General features: G+C 40.8%; 1 protein-coding gene across 10 annotated transcripts in view; it reads left to right on the top strand.

The window, feature by feature from the left end:
• Positions 1-9483: 9483 nt before the first annotated feature.
• Positions 9484-16019, top strand: part of LOC148040935 (Regulator of chromosome condensation (RCC1) family protein) — a 32117-nt gene continuing 25581 nt past the window's right edge. For all 10 annotated transcript variants that reach the window (XR_015690345.1, XR_015690347.1, XR_015690349.1 and 7 more), the window contains exons 1-5: positions 9484-9817; positions 10847-10920; positions 11117-11201; positions 11289-11813; positions 11972-12214. Coding sequence is in view for 6 of the 10 variants with exons in the window: in XM_087674756.1 (XP_087530882.1) it covers positions 9631-9817; positions 10847-10920; positions 11117-11201; positions 11289-11813; positions 11972-12214 (1114 nt within the window). In the remaining 4 variants the exon portion in view is untranslated. The remainder of the gene's footprint in view (positions 9818-10846; positions 10921-11116; positions 11202-11288; positions 11814-11971; positions 12215-16019) is intronic.

Below are 16019 nucleotides of genomic sequence, written 5' to 3'. Positions count from 1 at the left end.
ACCATATGTAGCCTCTCGCCAATACCGCACACCATTGATGTGTAACTCACCCTCCAAAAACTTGTTAATCCTCGAATTTGAAAGCGCCTTCACCACTTGAAGACGAAGCTCCTTAGGGAGTGTCTTTACACTAGACATCAAGCACTCAACACAATGCCTTGACCTAGAGACTTGATGAGAGCAAGATTTCTCATGAAGCAAAGAAGGGTGTGTGTAATTAACTTGCTTTACCCGCATACGTGCCGTTTGTCAATAAAGATCATTCTTCTCTTGAGCTTCTTTTGGAGACCATAGCGGTATTCTTGAGCGGTGAATCCCTTGAATAGGGTTTGATGAAGATTCCTCCTTAGTGATTTCTTGACAAACACTCGTTGAAGAAGAGGACAACTCCTTAGATGTTTTTTCTTCATAGAAGTTGTAGAGCGTAGCTTGAGAACTCCTCAGCACGGGGCACCAAAAATGAGGGCTGAAATGATGAACGGGTTGCCTCTTACCCATCCAACCTCCAATCCTCACTAAGAGAACTAAAGAGGGGAACCACCTAGCCAAAGGGAGGATGGGCTAGGACATCCTTTTTCTCAAAGAGAATCAAGAGATCCAAGACACAAATTTACAAGAGAGAATATATGTACTAGACACCATATTAGAATATGAGAGAGAGAGATGAGAGGAGAGGGAGACAAGAGGAGAAGAGATAGAGGAAGCTTGCAATTATGCTACATGGAATGAGAAGATGAGAAGAGAGAGAGATAATAGGTGAAGAGGTAGAGGAAGCTTGCCATTATACTACATAATAAAAGAACTTACTCATAGCTTACCTCACAGAGATGAGGGTATTCTAAAGTGCTCTCATGGGCTTGTCATTGTCCTCCTCCCCTTCTTCATTCTCCATGGGCTCTTTATATAGCCTCCATGAGGAATTAGATTAAGCTAATCTTATTGATTAACATAATCCTAGATGATGTATGGCATCTTTGAAAATATGGAGAATATGGATGGCACAAGTCTCCACCTTAGTCATCATGCAAGAAGCCAAGGGTGGTGGTAGACAAAATAGAGAAATGAAGCTAGATTACAAAGGTGGGTGCCCAAAGCACATTATTATAATATATTTACAAGAAGGATAGAGTGGAAAGTTGGTGTGGTGAAAGAGAGAAGCAAATTGCATGTAGCCAACAGTCTGCGCCTTCGTAACTTCAAATCCGTGAGGAATTTGAAAAAAGTTTCTTCTACAACTTTGTAAACCAGGTCGAAACCGATCGGGCATTGATGAGAATTTTCTTGAAATTAGCTTTTTCTTGGGAGTTATTGAGATTATAAAAAACAGCTTCCAAAAGCTGCTTTGACTTTAGTCCCCCATATGTATATAAATACATATAAGCATGTGACAAAAGGGGGTCCATGCTTGTAAGCTTTTGTACAAGATCCAAATGACACCATGATGTGGATATTGACTTGTATGCTAGGGTGAGGTGTCCTCTAATGATGTTGATAGATTCCAAATCTTAGTGATGCAGACGGACCCCATGTGTAGTTAGAGGCTAGTCCTTTGAAAAATCTATGCACTCACTCAACTCCTAGGTGTAATCCATTTTCATCTTTACTAAGATAACCATCCCTTTTAGCCTTTACATTGACATGCCTCCTAAGAACTTGTTCCCCCCATTTGCTAGAGTTATCATAATCAAGAATCAATGTAGCATACCTAGTGCTTGAAGAGTAAACCCAAAGTGATATGGTAAGCTCTTGATAGGGGCTTTGGCCAAATTTTGTAATAGTAATCTGGGTTGTAAAAAACCCGGATCAATGGCTTCCATACATATACTGAAGTAACAAATGATTTCCATGCCTTCTCATTGTTAAGGCCACTTAGAGTGGATGAAACCAAATTATCATCATCTGGCATCGCATCAATGGCTACTAAAGCATCTGCAATGCTCTTCACCTTCAGCACATACTCATTGACAGACATTTTCCCTTTCTTCAAGGCATTCAACTCTTGCTTAAGTTGAATCTTTCGTGCCTTTGTATTTACTGAAAACATGCTCTTAAAAATTGTCCAAGCTGCATGTGAAGTTTTTGCATTCCTAATATATCCCAGCATAGTATTATCAAAAACTGCAGATAGCCAGCACATCACCTTTTTGTCTTTTGCATTCCACTCTTTCCATGCTTTTAACTCATCTGCAGTCGGCGGAGGGATACCCAGCTCTGGCTCCTTTTCTTCACCTGAGACAAATTCATAAGGGCCCTTTCCAATGAGGAAGTTCGTCACACGGAACTTCCATGAAGGGTAGTTGTTCTTGTCGAGCTTCTCAATAATGGGATTTCCACTGTTCTGTACCATTATCACAAACAAGGATATAGCACAGCAAGCTAGTCTTTTGCAATCTTTCACAACAAGTGCACAGCACTATACCAAGCAACCTTTTTCACTGATTGCTCAATAATACATGTAATATGCAACTTGTTTGTAGATAAACCTTATATTTGTTTCTTGCAAACACCTCAAAAATTACAGATTCACAATCTGTAACCTGTGCACTTTCGGTCAATACAGCCGAAATCACAGTATACCCTGAAACTACTGTCCGCAACCTTGCGGCCCTAAAACGGGGCTTGAAACAACCTCAAACGCCCAAAATAACTGCAGAAAAGCCTTGAAGAGTTTATTTGCAGAATGTATAGTAATCTACTCGCACACCAAATCTCACAATAATCTGAGATTTTTGCTCGACCCTGCTTCTGGTGCCTCCACAGGCACTATCCAAGAGAGAGAGTGGAAGAATGGGAGAGCTTCTTACCTGTGGCTTGCTTGCTCAAACCTTGCTTCTTCTCCTTCACTTCAGCCTTCAAAATCAGCCTCTTTTAGTGGCACGTCTCTGATACCATGTCAAGAATCTCGTGGTGGGGGGACTTGCTTGAGCTGCGGTGCCAAATACACATGGTATACACAAGAGGAAGCTCACTCAAGAACACAATATGAGAGATGGAGGCCAAAACGTTTTCTTGCTGGTTTTTTCTTCTTCTTCCACACACTATACAATGCACACAAAGTATAGATAAAATACAACATAAAGGAAAGTGGCCTACTAAGTCAAACAGTGCATAACCAACTACACTAATCGACTGGCACTATGTCTTTGCCAACTGTAGGTAGGTGTAACAAACTAAATATAATAAGTGATAAGTCATTGGCCATGTGAGTATCATTACGACCACCAACGTGCTAACTGTAAACGTGCAGACCCATCTAGCCAGGCGGTCCATCATCAATGTCCACACATGTTGAGCTTGCCATCTCAACAACCATACTTCTGTAACATGTCATGAGCATACTGCTTTTGTAGTAGCCATATACCTTGAGGCATAGAGACAACCTCAATCTCAAGAAAATACTTTAGTTCACCAAGGTCTTTGACTCTGAATTCAGCATGTAAACATGATTTAATTTCAGCAATGCCCTCTTCATCATCTCCAATGATGATAAGATCATCTACATAAACCACTAGAAACACATATCCATGATCTGTCTTCTTTGTGAACAGACTGTGATCTGCATCACCCAATCTAAATCCATATTGCTGTAAATAATAGCTGATCGGAGCACATAGACAGCATTCACTACTACTTTTTCAGCACATAGACAGCATTCACTACTACTTCAACCCAATAACCATTTGGCAAACTCTTCTCATTTAGCATAGCTCTTGCCGATTCCATCAGTACCCTATTTTTTCTTTCTGCTACACCATTTTTCTACAATGTATAGTTGCAAATTAACTGTCTTCCGATCCCATGTTTAGCAAGGTACTTGTCAAAGTAATTAGAGACATATTCTCCAACTCTATCTGATCTAAGACATGAAATTTTACAACTCAACTCATTTTCAGCATGCTTCTTGAAATCCTTGAATGCATCAAACACATCATCCTTATGTTTCAGTATGTAAAGCCAAGTATACCTATTGAAATCATCAATGAAGGATATATAGTAACGAGCACCACCAAACAAAGCATTATGAGATGGACCCCATACATCTGAATGTACCAACTACAAGGGTCGTGAGCTATTCCATACATGTCTCATAAATGGAAACCGTGCTTACTTTCCAAACTGACATGCATCACATACATGTCCAAAGTCATGATACTTGAGCTTAGGCAGTCCAAGCACAATCTCCTGCTGCATAGATTTAAGCTTTTGTGCATTCACATGGCCAATCCGCTTATGCCATATCTCAACATCCCGTATAGCACCATCATCATGTGCAAACATGGCTGCTTTCAATTCTGGGACTGACATATCAAGAATAAACATTTTGCCATCTCTTCAGCCTCTAGCAATCAATTTGCAGCCATAACCATATTCTTCAACAAAGCATCCATCTCTATTAAATCGCACATATAGATTCTGTTCTACCATCTATCCAACTGACAAAAGATTCTTGGTTATTGTAGGTACATGTAGTACATCATGCAGGCTCTTTTTCTTGCCATTAGGCATCCACAACAGAGCGATTCCTATGTGCTGAATGTCATGTTGGGTGTCATCCCCAGTACACATATAACCATGTGAATCTGCAACCATCTCATCAAACCATTCTCCATGGAGTGTCATATGATTTGAAGCCCCTGAATCAATGTACCATCTCTCATCTTTGTTCCACCTAGATGCATTCGTAGACACATGTTGCATGGTAAACAATCTGTCAACCTACTCATCATGAGCTTCGCTAGAATATCCATAGTGCCCATGCTGTTTGCCCTTTGCCTTCATATCTTTCTACTTCTTGTAACAATCATTTGCAATGTGTCCATATCTGTCGCAGTAATGACAGCCCTTATCTCTATTTGACTGATCATTTGACTTCCATGAACTAAATCCACCACCTCTACCATGGGGTGATCTCCCCTTGCCTCTAAAGCCACCAAATCTACACTAGCCCTGTGATTGCATGGCTTCGGATTTAAAATTGAAACAAAGTGGCCTAAATTATTATTGAAATTCTTCATCTAAGGTCAGTGATTGTTGTGATTCTTGCCAATCTGAAAATTAGAAGTACGAATAGGATTGAAAGAATTGAAATGGAAATTATTGTTACCCATCAGAGCTTGAGGTTGTCGTCAATCCTTATTTTGCTTCTTCTAAGCATCATGTGCCAAAGAAATTGCTTTGTCCAAAGTGTCAAGCTTAAACATATTCACTTCAACTTGAAAAAAATGGAAGGAGACAAGACATATACTTTCATTTAAAGGTTGACTTAGCTATGGGTTCCACCATTTGTAGTTGAAGCAGAGTACTCCAAAATCTTTCAGTGTACTGCATAATAGTTTCTCACTCACACTACATGAATACATCCCATTGTTATTGAATACAAAGTTCAAATTGAGGAGACAGAAAGTTGTTAAGGACCTACTTACGAAATGCTTCCCACAAAAGAGGAAAGTCGACACTCTTGTGAGTAACATCCCACCAAAGTGAAACTTTGTTGATGAGATAATGAGAAGCACAGTTAATTTTATCACTTTTGGAATATTTTTCATTGTTGAAATACGGTTCAAATTGACTAAGCCATGACAAAACCTTGCAACCATCTTTAATACCATCATAAGTATTAAATTTGAAAATACACTTGCTTATCTTTGATTCACTTCAAAGAGATTGAGCTTCAAGTGGGGCATTGATGGTGCGGATCATGGGATCATTATCAGCAGAAGAAATTTGTAAGGCAGGATGCTTGAGGGATAATATTTCTTGCTCAAGATGTGCTCGGTGTTGATGTTCCTCATCGAGCTGTTACATGACTAGGAGATTCATGCATTGCTCCATAGTTGGCTCAAGAAGCAATGAAGTTGTGTCAAAATTTGTATTGGCTGATGGTCCTTCTTCAGTCATCTTGGTTGCCCATGACTAGGTTGAGAAACCTAATCAAGAGAAACTTGTTGCCGTTGAGTCAAAGAATGACAAGTCACCTTACTTGTGAAAATAAAATTTTGGTGTTTGAGCACCAAGAAAGAGAGTAGCTTTGTGGAAAAATGTGGATGCCGAATCTAAAATTTTGCAAGACTTCTTGAAGGGGTCTCAACAAAATTTAGAAGTTCAATATAGGCTATGTCGGAACCACCTCATACAAGCAGCAAGTCAATAGTGACTTGTGTAGACCAAGGAGATCCATGTGGGACACAGTGTGAAGGAGGGTAAGTTCGAGAGGTATGAGAGTAATCGGCTAAGGCTAGTACAACTTAGAGAAAAAAAAATTGACGTTTTGGGTAAAGGAGTATGTCATGCTAATGTTGCCTTGTCAAAAAAAAAGGGCCTCCCTCCCCCATGAAATTGATGGAGATCTTAAAATTAATTGGATAAGGTTAAATAAGCTCTCTTTTGGCCTAAAAGCTCTAGGATGAAGGCGCCATGAAGTAGGAAGGGGAGATTGCAATGTTGGTAGAAATTGTTATATTATTGACAAGGAGCAAGCTCCTCCATTACACATAAACCAGTTTTTACTTGTAAATCTTGGAGACAAGATCACGGTTTCTTGCATGGTATACAATTGTCTAACACTTGCACAACTTGGAAGTTGGCACCCTTTGATCCTTGTTGAGTTTCCTTCTCTCCTACATAGTATGTGTAGGGCTCTCCTCTTGGCGCTTGATTTCAGCAAAGCTTTCGTAGCACTTGCACCTTCTCTTCTCCTCTTGGAACTTGACTTCAGCAGAGCTTCTGCAGCACTTCACCTTCTCTTATTCTCTCCTCTTGGAACTTGATTTCAGCAGAGGTTCTGTAACACTTGATTTCAGCATTGCTTCCGCAGCACATGCACATGCTTTTCTCCTCTTGGATGCATGCAAAGTGATGCTTCCTTCACCTCCCTCACACCCAAGGAGAGCCTCCTCTTTTATAGGCTTTCAAGAGCTTCTCTTCTTGGAGAGAGACTTGAGTTGATTTTCATGCAAGATGTGGCTGTTCAAAGACCTACTCTGCATCACCAATTTTGTTTTTTATAAGTCTCGCAGGCCGTTTTTAGAGATCATCTTTCTATCGCAAGATAATTTAAAAATGAATTCACCATGTCTTTTAAAAAAAAACAGCTTCTTAAATTGTACTCTTAACTTGTGGTCCATGCAACCACCTTAAGAAGAGTTCATTAAATTGCATTAGGCCTCAACCTTAAGATTAACTTCCACACAAAAGCTTGTGTCATTGTAGACCTTAGAAAGAGAAAATCACTTTTCTCCTCACTTCCAGAGGATCATGTCTCTCGTCTTTCTTAGTGAGAGAATTACCTCTCTCATCTTTCTTAATGAAAGAAAAGACCTTAAACCTTGACTTGTAAGGGAGAGGATGACCCCTAATGAATGCAATGCTCATTACATACAAGTAAACGTTCCCAGGCATCCCCGAATGCACACATAGATACATATACACAATGCTAATACACTTCCTCTTCTTAGAACTTAATCCATCTTCATTTATGTGTAACTCCTTGGTTCTTGTGCACACTCTTACACTTGACAGACACTTCTTTCCCCTTTCTTCACTTGTACTGCTTGTACTAGATATCCCCGTCACAGTGCTCTGATCACCCCATTAAGTGATGCACTAGGAATATTGGTCTTGAAATGGCCTTATGACCATGCTAGATCATCATCAACACTTAAAGAAAATTGAGTCATTAATTTATTGACATAAATTTATAAATAGAGAATAAGCAATCAATTTAGTGACAGAATTACACCAACTAAACAAGACGAAGCCAAAGTGCTCCTAGTAGCCAAACAGCTTGACAAGTAACATGCAAGAGATGGCCGAGACAACCTTAATGATCAATTCAAGCATGCAGGTGAGGCTAATAACCTCATCAAGGAAGAAGAAGGAAATACAATCCCCAATGGGGAGTGATTACAATTGATAGCATCCCACAAACTCTAGGCGAAATGGGGTGGTAATGAAAGGTTACCAGCATTAACAAATCAACCTTGTGGATGATGGATGGCGAGTTCTTGCAATATGTTGACTAGCAAGTGCAATTCCAAGTTTTCACATTCATGTGCTTCAAATAATCCTTGGCTGACCTCGTTACCTTAAATCCGTCACTACATTTCGATGGCCCATGTGTAAGGGAGCTCTAACAAACTCCCAAGAGCCTTATCACACCAAGGGTTATGGTGCAAGAGCAAGGCTATGATTGCATCAATGCACAAGTGGTGATTGTGCAAGGGATAAAGAAATATTTTCCATGTGTTTAATGCTATTTTGTGAATTGGTGCCTCAACCATATTTTCTAATAGCAACCAAAAGCGTCGTCTTGCAAAAATCAATAAGAGAGTGTGGATCTCCTTAAACCTGCTAGCACACTAATATCACAAATTTTTGTGAGGATGTTACCAATGTAAGCTAGGGTTAACACCTCACTCCCCAAACCATGGGCACAACCAAAGTTTAGGCAAGATCTATATGTTTGGACGACTTCAATGTATAAGAGCATGTGCTTACATGCCACATAGAGAGATATTCACAAAGTTTTTTGATGCAAGCAAAAATATGACCTTCATGTCCATGTCACCAATAGTCAAAATTATGATGTTTTTGGCATTGCCAAGAGTTGCACTTATAGGTTTGGCATCATGTGGTTGCTTGACTTCCATCACACCAATCACTTTTTGGTGATACCATTTTGGAACTTGAAGTGTATTCTTGTTTGTCTAGTGTGTGTGAATGCACAAACATCCTTTTTTGCAAGGTGCATCTCATTCGTTTGGAGCAGTGTGCATTGGGCATTAGGTCGATTTCCACACCATGAGTTCCCTGCTTGCTCGCCTGCAAAATAAAAAAGTGGACGTTATTGGTTGGGACCCTAAAACACCCAACTACTTACCAAAAGGTTTGTGTGGCCTAGTAATTAAACATATGGCCTGGCATTGCGATGATGTGAGTTCACATCTCTTTCAACGCAATAGTTTTTAATCGATAGGTTTAACTCCCCGCACCAATATTACGTGCGACACGGACATTTGAGGATGTCAAGTCAGGCAAGTCGTGTTGAGCGCGTTTCTTTTCTTCTCCTTATTGAAAAAAGGAGAGCCACAGAAGTTCACGTTACGTGGATGGTCTGGAGGCTGCGGGTTGGCCACGTGGCCAAAGATTTTGGGACGTTTAAAATGGTTCCCATGTGGAGCCTCGAAAGGAGGGTGGGCGGGCCACTTCAAAAAGAGGGCAGGATTTTTTTAATTTTCTTTTGACAGCGCTAGATATTTTAAAAAAATACCAATAGACACTTTCGATGCACCCACGTCATCCCCACCTCTGCCAGCTCAGCCAGGCATGACGTCCACCAATTCACGGCTGTGATGCATCGAAGCATCTGGGAGCGACACGCGGCAACGAGCAAATCTCAGCTGAACCAGCCGATCGGAAGGCGCCACGTGGCCAGGCCTTTTCAACAAGCAGCAGGCGAAAGATAGGAAGAGAGAGAGAAGCGAAAGGAAAGACATACCATTTCTGGGTGCCTTCTGAGGGTTTTAGAACGAAGCAGAAGCATCAAACGACAGATACAGACGAACCTTCCCTGACCGACCGTAGCTTCTGGTACTCTCTGTTTGCAATACCTGCCTGCCAGTGAAATCCCTCATGCAAGATCCGAAGGATCACCGGGACTCCGACGGGCACGTCGGCGTTCTCATGTGGGGCTACCTACCGGGAGCTTCACCTCAGCGTTCCCCTCTCCAGAGCCCCGTCCCTGCACCTCCGCCCTCAGACGAGCGAAGATGGAAATCCATTTGTGGCGGCGGCTGCGGCTTTTCGCTCGCCATCTCAGGTGAGTACTTTGCCATTTGTAGTTCATTTCGGCAGAACGCAGAAAAGTTCAGCCTGCACTCTGAACATTCTATGAGCCAGAAAATGCGCAAATTCTTTTCTGCTTTTTAGTCATTCGGCCAGGGTAACATGAAAGGGAATTATTCTCATCAGGATTTGTAGAGCTCGTGTAGGAGAATGCTAAGATTTGCAGAACACAGAAAAGTTAGCCTACACTCACATTCCATCTGCTGGAAAATGCACAAAATCTTGTTTTTCTCTCTTTCTATTCTCTCTTCTCCCGCCATTCAGCCCGGGTAACAGAGAAAGGAGATTAATTTCATCAGGATCTCTAGAGTTTTCGTAGGCCAATGTGTGGGTTCCCGAATCGGAAAATTTCACTGAAGGTTAGAAAGATCGTGTTATTAGGTCTTGTTCCAGATATGTAGGCTGCTAACAGATGCCTCAGTTATGAAATGAAGTGAAGGTTCAAAAAGAATTACTGGTTGCTCCGTGCCTCAGTAATTATTACAAAACCATGTAGCCTCATTTCAGGGAGATTCAGAAACCAAGACAGTAGGTGGAGGCTGCTGTAACCTGCGGGCCTTATTTCAACGTTTGAAGACAGCCTGGTCACTGTGTAGGATCTACAAGTGGAACACCAGGACATTGACAGTCTTCAGTAGCATTCAAGTATCTTAACACACAGGGAGGTTGTGAGCATTCCGATTTGCTGGCAATACCCGACAACAGTCAACTTATTTTTAGTCCCATCATTTTAGTTTCATATTTCTCAAGTGATTCAACATGTAGAAAAAGGATTAAAATGTCAATCAGAGAAAGGAGAGTGTCCATAGTTCATTAAGCAAACTTGATTGTTTGTTAAGTCAAGTCACAGACCTCTGCTCAAAACGCTATTTAAGGCCGCATCTATGTGTCACATGACAATAATTGGCAAAATATTTGGAGAACAGTAGTTATTCTTATTGCTTGTTGGTAGCTATTCTCAAATGCAACATGCTCATTTCTACATGCATATTGATGGCCGCAGAGTCAGGAAAATTGAACACTTGGGGATCAACTGAGGATGTTGGACAAAGCTACCTGACGTGTGGAAAGCATGAGGTATGGTTAATGTAAGAGGAACGTCATCTTTGTTTCTAGTGCTATTATAAAAAAGCCTGTTCATAATGTGACTTTTGAATGTTCCTGTAGGAGGGCTAAGCATGAGGGATAGTTAATGTAAGAGGAATGTCATCTTTGTTTGTACTGCTGTTATGAAAAAGCCTGTTGATAATGTGACTTTTGAATGTTCCTGTAGGAGTGGCCAGAGCCATTTCCACTTCCAACTGACAGTGCCATAGTTCAAGCAGCAGCAGGCTGGGCTCATTGTGCTGTTGTGACAGGTAGTCCATTGAAATAGTTATTGAACGTAAGTGTGTATAGTTAATTTTGACAAGACCCTTTTTTTAATTTAATTGTATGCTCTGTAGAGAAAGGAGAGGTGTACACGTGGGGATGGAAAGAATGTGTTCCCACAACGAAATCCAGTGTTGATCAGGTGGCTGGTTCATTATCTAGTTCTGACAGAGACCTTCATGATCATATTGATGGAAGAGGCAGAGGTGAGGATGAAATGCTGGCAAAAGTTCGGCTGAGTGATCAAACAGATTTGTCTGAAGCAGTACCAGCATCTTCAGTAACCCCTGCTGGCTTGAAAATCAAAGTTTCTTCTCCTCTTGAAAAGCTGCGAGGTGGTCTTCCATCATCTAGTGGAAAGTCACAAGCTGGTAAAATGGCAAGGGTACCTAGCACAGGTAATCTAATTGGATCTGAAAAAACAGGCGATGAAGGCATCAAGAAAAGGCGTCTTGCATCTGAGCAAGCTACTTCATCAGAAAGCTCTACTATGGGGAGTGATGAAACCGCTTGTGCTCCACCATGCCTTGTTACTCTGCATCCCGGTGTCAAAATCCTGTGTGTTGCTGCAGGAGGGCGACATACATTGGCACTTTCAGGTATCTTGTTTTGATGATCTGTAAAGCTTATTATCATATTCTATTACAGATTGGTTGCACTTATTGGTGAATAACTTACTAAATGAATCGATACATGAAACTAGAATGCTGTAGTAACATAGTCGCTGAAACTAATTTTCATGGTGTTGATGCAAAAGATGCGCGCCAAGTTTGGGGCTGGGGTTATGGAGGTGAAGGGCAACTAGGCCTTGGTTCACGAATTCGGACAGTGTCATCTCCTCATCCTATTCCTTGCATGGAATCAGCTGCTCCATATTGGCAAGACTTGCACATAGGTATAAGCAAGAATAGTAAAGCTTCTGATGGCCTCTTATCAAAGGTTCCAGGAAGCTTTGTGAAAGCTATAGCATGTGGGGGACGACATAGTGCAGTTCTCACAGGTAGACATGGTCATTTGTCTTTGTTGTTTTGGCTAATGTTTTGCATCAGTTATTGTAAAGCAGATGGTATGTTCTTTGCTCTGGTAATATTTTACATCAATCATTGTGAAATAGGTTACATAATCTGCAAGAAAATTAATAGTGCCTCAAAATTAAAAAAAGTAGATCAGTTCTTCAATGGTCTTCTTGAAAAAGTGGTTTTGTTACAAGTGCTTCACAAACTTAGAATATCTATTGTTTGTGTAGTTGCCTTATTATGATTTCCCCCCCATGAGCAGAGACTTTGTTACAGTAATTGTTCAGCATGAATAGTGCTTATGCAATAAGTTTCACTGTACATTGTTGGCTGAACCTACATAGACATGCATGCATGTATGGCTCTCATCATAAGGGCAAACAGTGCAGTCCAAGAATGACAGTTCACAGGCTGGGTGTACGGTTTTAGTGGTGGCATGTTTGACAATCCAATATGACATTAATTTTAGCAACTTATCATCTACCCAACTCGGGTGCATGATTTTAGTGGTGGTGTGCTTGACAATCCAATATGGCATTAACTTCAGCAACCTATCATCTACTCAACACCAGCTTGGGTGCAATTTAGAAGTCAGGTTGGTTATAGCTGTAGGGCTGCAACACAGATAGTTCTAATCATGGTGTTTCATAGTGCTGCCAACCAAAGTCTACATGCCAGAGGGAATGGTGATGTATATTCCGGTCTATAAAAACTGAAGGTGAACTTATATTTCATTCACAATGTAGGACTCATATGTGTTTCTATAGATATCTTTTATTCTGCTCCAATTTTGTCTTGTGAGGCTTTGCTTACAACTATGAAAGTTTTTCTCTGGATTTATATAACAACAGGATAATGTGAACTATTAGTATGTACAATCTCATTCGAAAGGTGAGTTGGTAATTGGGTTCTGTAATAAAACCAAGCATTGCCCAAAATGATATTGGATCAACACTTTGGCATGCCTATCGATTACTAGCTCTCCTTGGAGAATCTTGTGATGATGCTGTGCAATGTTATCTTTGTAGGCCACTAGAACTTTGCACAAGTTTCAAAATATAATGTCAAACAAGGATGCTCAGCCAAAATGATGGTTTAGCTGTAAGCACAACTATATATCTTTGTAGGTCATTAAAATTTAAAACTTCTCCATGTAAGTTTCATAAATGATGTCATTCAAGGATGGTAAATCAAAAGTGATGCTGTAGTTGTGAGCACACATGGTACAATGAAGCTGAGAAGGGTTCTATGAATGTGTCACCATCTTCTTTAAGATGGAAACAATCATCTTTCTTGTGGCTTGAATTATTAGAATGAAGCTTTCTCTAGCTTTGCATTGAAATATATTGAGTAAGAACATACTTCACCACTAGAGCTAACTTATTGGTCTCCTTGGTTTCTTTATTCTTTAAAAAAAAAGCACTTCCTTGTTATCTGATTTCTAAATCAAAATCTCAATGAGAAGTTTTTTGGACCAATCACTGTATGCATGTGAGGCCCAAGATCTGTAGATCTGGTCCATGGAAATATCTTTTTATGGAGGCTTCAATGACCACCTTATTGAGATAGGGTTTTATTAACAAGAAGTAAAGTTTAATAGTGTTCAAGTCTTGCTTAGAGTTGAATCTTTTGTGCCTTTTTTTTTTGGACACATGTTTTCGAAGGTTGTTAAGGCCGCACGTGAATTTGTTGTATTCTTGATATGCCATAGCATAGTGTGATCAAAGATTGCATGTGACCAATATATTGTTTTTTTTCTATTGCTTTTCATGCCTTTGATTCTCTTGCGGTCACCAGATCACTTAGTTGTGGTTCTTTTTCTTCACTTGAAACAAACTTGTAGAGGCCTTTTCCAACAAGAGAGTTTATCACATTGAATCTTTGTGATGGGTAGTTGTTCTTGTCTTGCTTCTTAATAATAGGGTTTTCATCATTCTCAACCGTTATGACAAAACTAAGTCCCAAATAGCAAGTAAGCCTTCTACAACCTTTGACAAGTTCATGGCACTAAATAAAGGAGCCTTTTTTACTATTTGATCAACAATTTATACAATCTACAATCTATTTGTAAATAATACAAGAGAGGAAAAATAGAGAGAAGGGAGAGTGCTAGAGGAAGATGAATAGAGAATAGAGAGGAGGATGCTTGAGAGAGGTAAAGAACACAAAGGAGGGGGAGGATAGAGGGAGGAGAGTGCTAGTGTGGTGACATTGGGAGGTGAGAGGAGTGTAGTGGAGTGAAGAGGTGGAATGGAGAGTGGTGCCAAGTGAGGTGGAGTAGAATGGAGTGCAGTATGAAGTGCAATCCTAGAGTGATGTGGAGTGGGGAGGTTGCCTCTTTTCAAGATAAGAGAAGGGTTATGCAAAGAATCTTATTGCATCTTTTTTTATAAAGGTTTCCAAGGTCCAAGGTCCTAGGTCCTAGGTCCTAGGTCCAAGGTCTAGGGACTAGGATTTGTGCTTCATGGCGGAGGGTCAATTCCAGGGTCCTAGGGTCGAGGGGCTCCAAAGTCCAAGGTCTAGGGTCTAGGTCCAGGTCTAGGTCTAGGTCCAGGTTTTATGGTTAGAGTCGAGAGTCCTAATGGATCTAGATTCCAGCCTTGGGTTTGAAGTATTGGGCCTGTTTGGGTCTAAAAATCTAGTTGGTTTTGTCATGGAGTTCTCTAGAAAGAAAACTCTCTAAAAAAGTCAAAAGTTGCTGAATTTGACTTGGTCTCTAAAACAAAAGTAAAAAGAACTGAAGGCTTGTTCTTATATTGTATACATAAGCATTGTACAAGTTGTCCACTACTAGACGGCTTACCGGTCTTGGTGAGCATCTTGGCTTCATATGATGGATCATAGTGGTGAGATGATGCACCAACTCTTACACACTTGATGTAATAATCATGGATGGATCAAAACTGGAAGTAGAGTGATTGTGGATATCTATGCTCTTGAGTGTTGAGATATCGAGCTCCACTCGTGATACGCCAGGGTGACCGTTGTGTATTTATGTCACCGACGTGTCAGTTGCAGACGCGGTTGGTAGACCACCCATGAATAATAGCTACATGATAGTTATCCTTATCTACTCTAGTTCGTGGCTCAGTTAGTATGCCACCTTAGTTAGTTGAGTTTGGTTTGAGACCCATACATAGGGTTCTTCTATTTCTTTGTACTAGAGTTCTTTTGGCTTACACAACTAAGAAGAGAAAAACTGTTTTCAGCCTCCACCCTTGTGTGTCTTCCCCCATTGTGCAAGCAAGAAAGCTTCAAGCGAGACTCCTTCCTTCTCTCCCACAATCTTGACATGGTATCAGAGCCTTGTTCGTGGTAAGGAGCTCAAGAAAGCAAGCCAAGCTCGCGGTGTTCTGGTAAGAGGAGCAGTGTTGCTTTCATTTTCTGTTTTGGGAGCAGATCTCTGCAGGTAGCACAGCCGAAAATTGCAGGAGTGCATTGTCTCAGATTGAGACGCCCTTCGCGGTGAAGCAAGAGGGCAGTATATGCTGCGGGATGGAGCTTTAGCTCTCGGCGACCCTGTTTTTTTGATTTGAGGTCATTTCGGGGCCTGTTTTGGAGGCAGAATTTTTCTGCACGCACTCAGGAAAAGGCTCAGTTTTATGCTGTTCAGCCATTGTTTAACAGGTCGGTGAAAAGTTACTGTAGAAATTGCATCGTATGCTTGTGCGTAGAGACATTGGAAGTTTCAGAATCATCCTTGGTTCCTGTTCATACAAAATCGTCACTAGGAAGTGACTGTGTGGTCAAATACCACTTTCGCCAGTTTTGCAGATTTGCCCTTGTGAG

The sequence above is a fragment of the Lygodium microphyllum genome, chromosome 1 (assembly GCF_053477565.2).
Source record: "Lygodium microphyllum isolate KBCC chromosome 1, Lygodium_microphyllum_v1.1.10, whole genome shotgun sequence".
NCBI classification, from domain to species: Eukaryota; Viridiplantae; Streptophyta; class Polypodiopsida; order Schizaeales; family Lygodiaceae; genus Lygodium; species Lygodium microphyllum.
The sequence above is the reverse complement of the archived record's forward strand: the minus strand, read 5'-3'. Positions and strand labels throughout refer to the sequence as shown.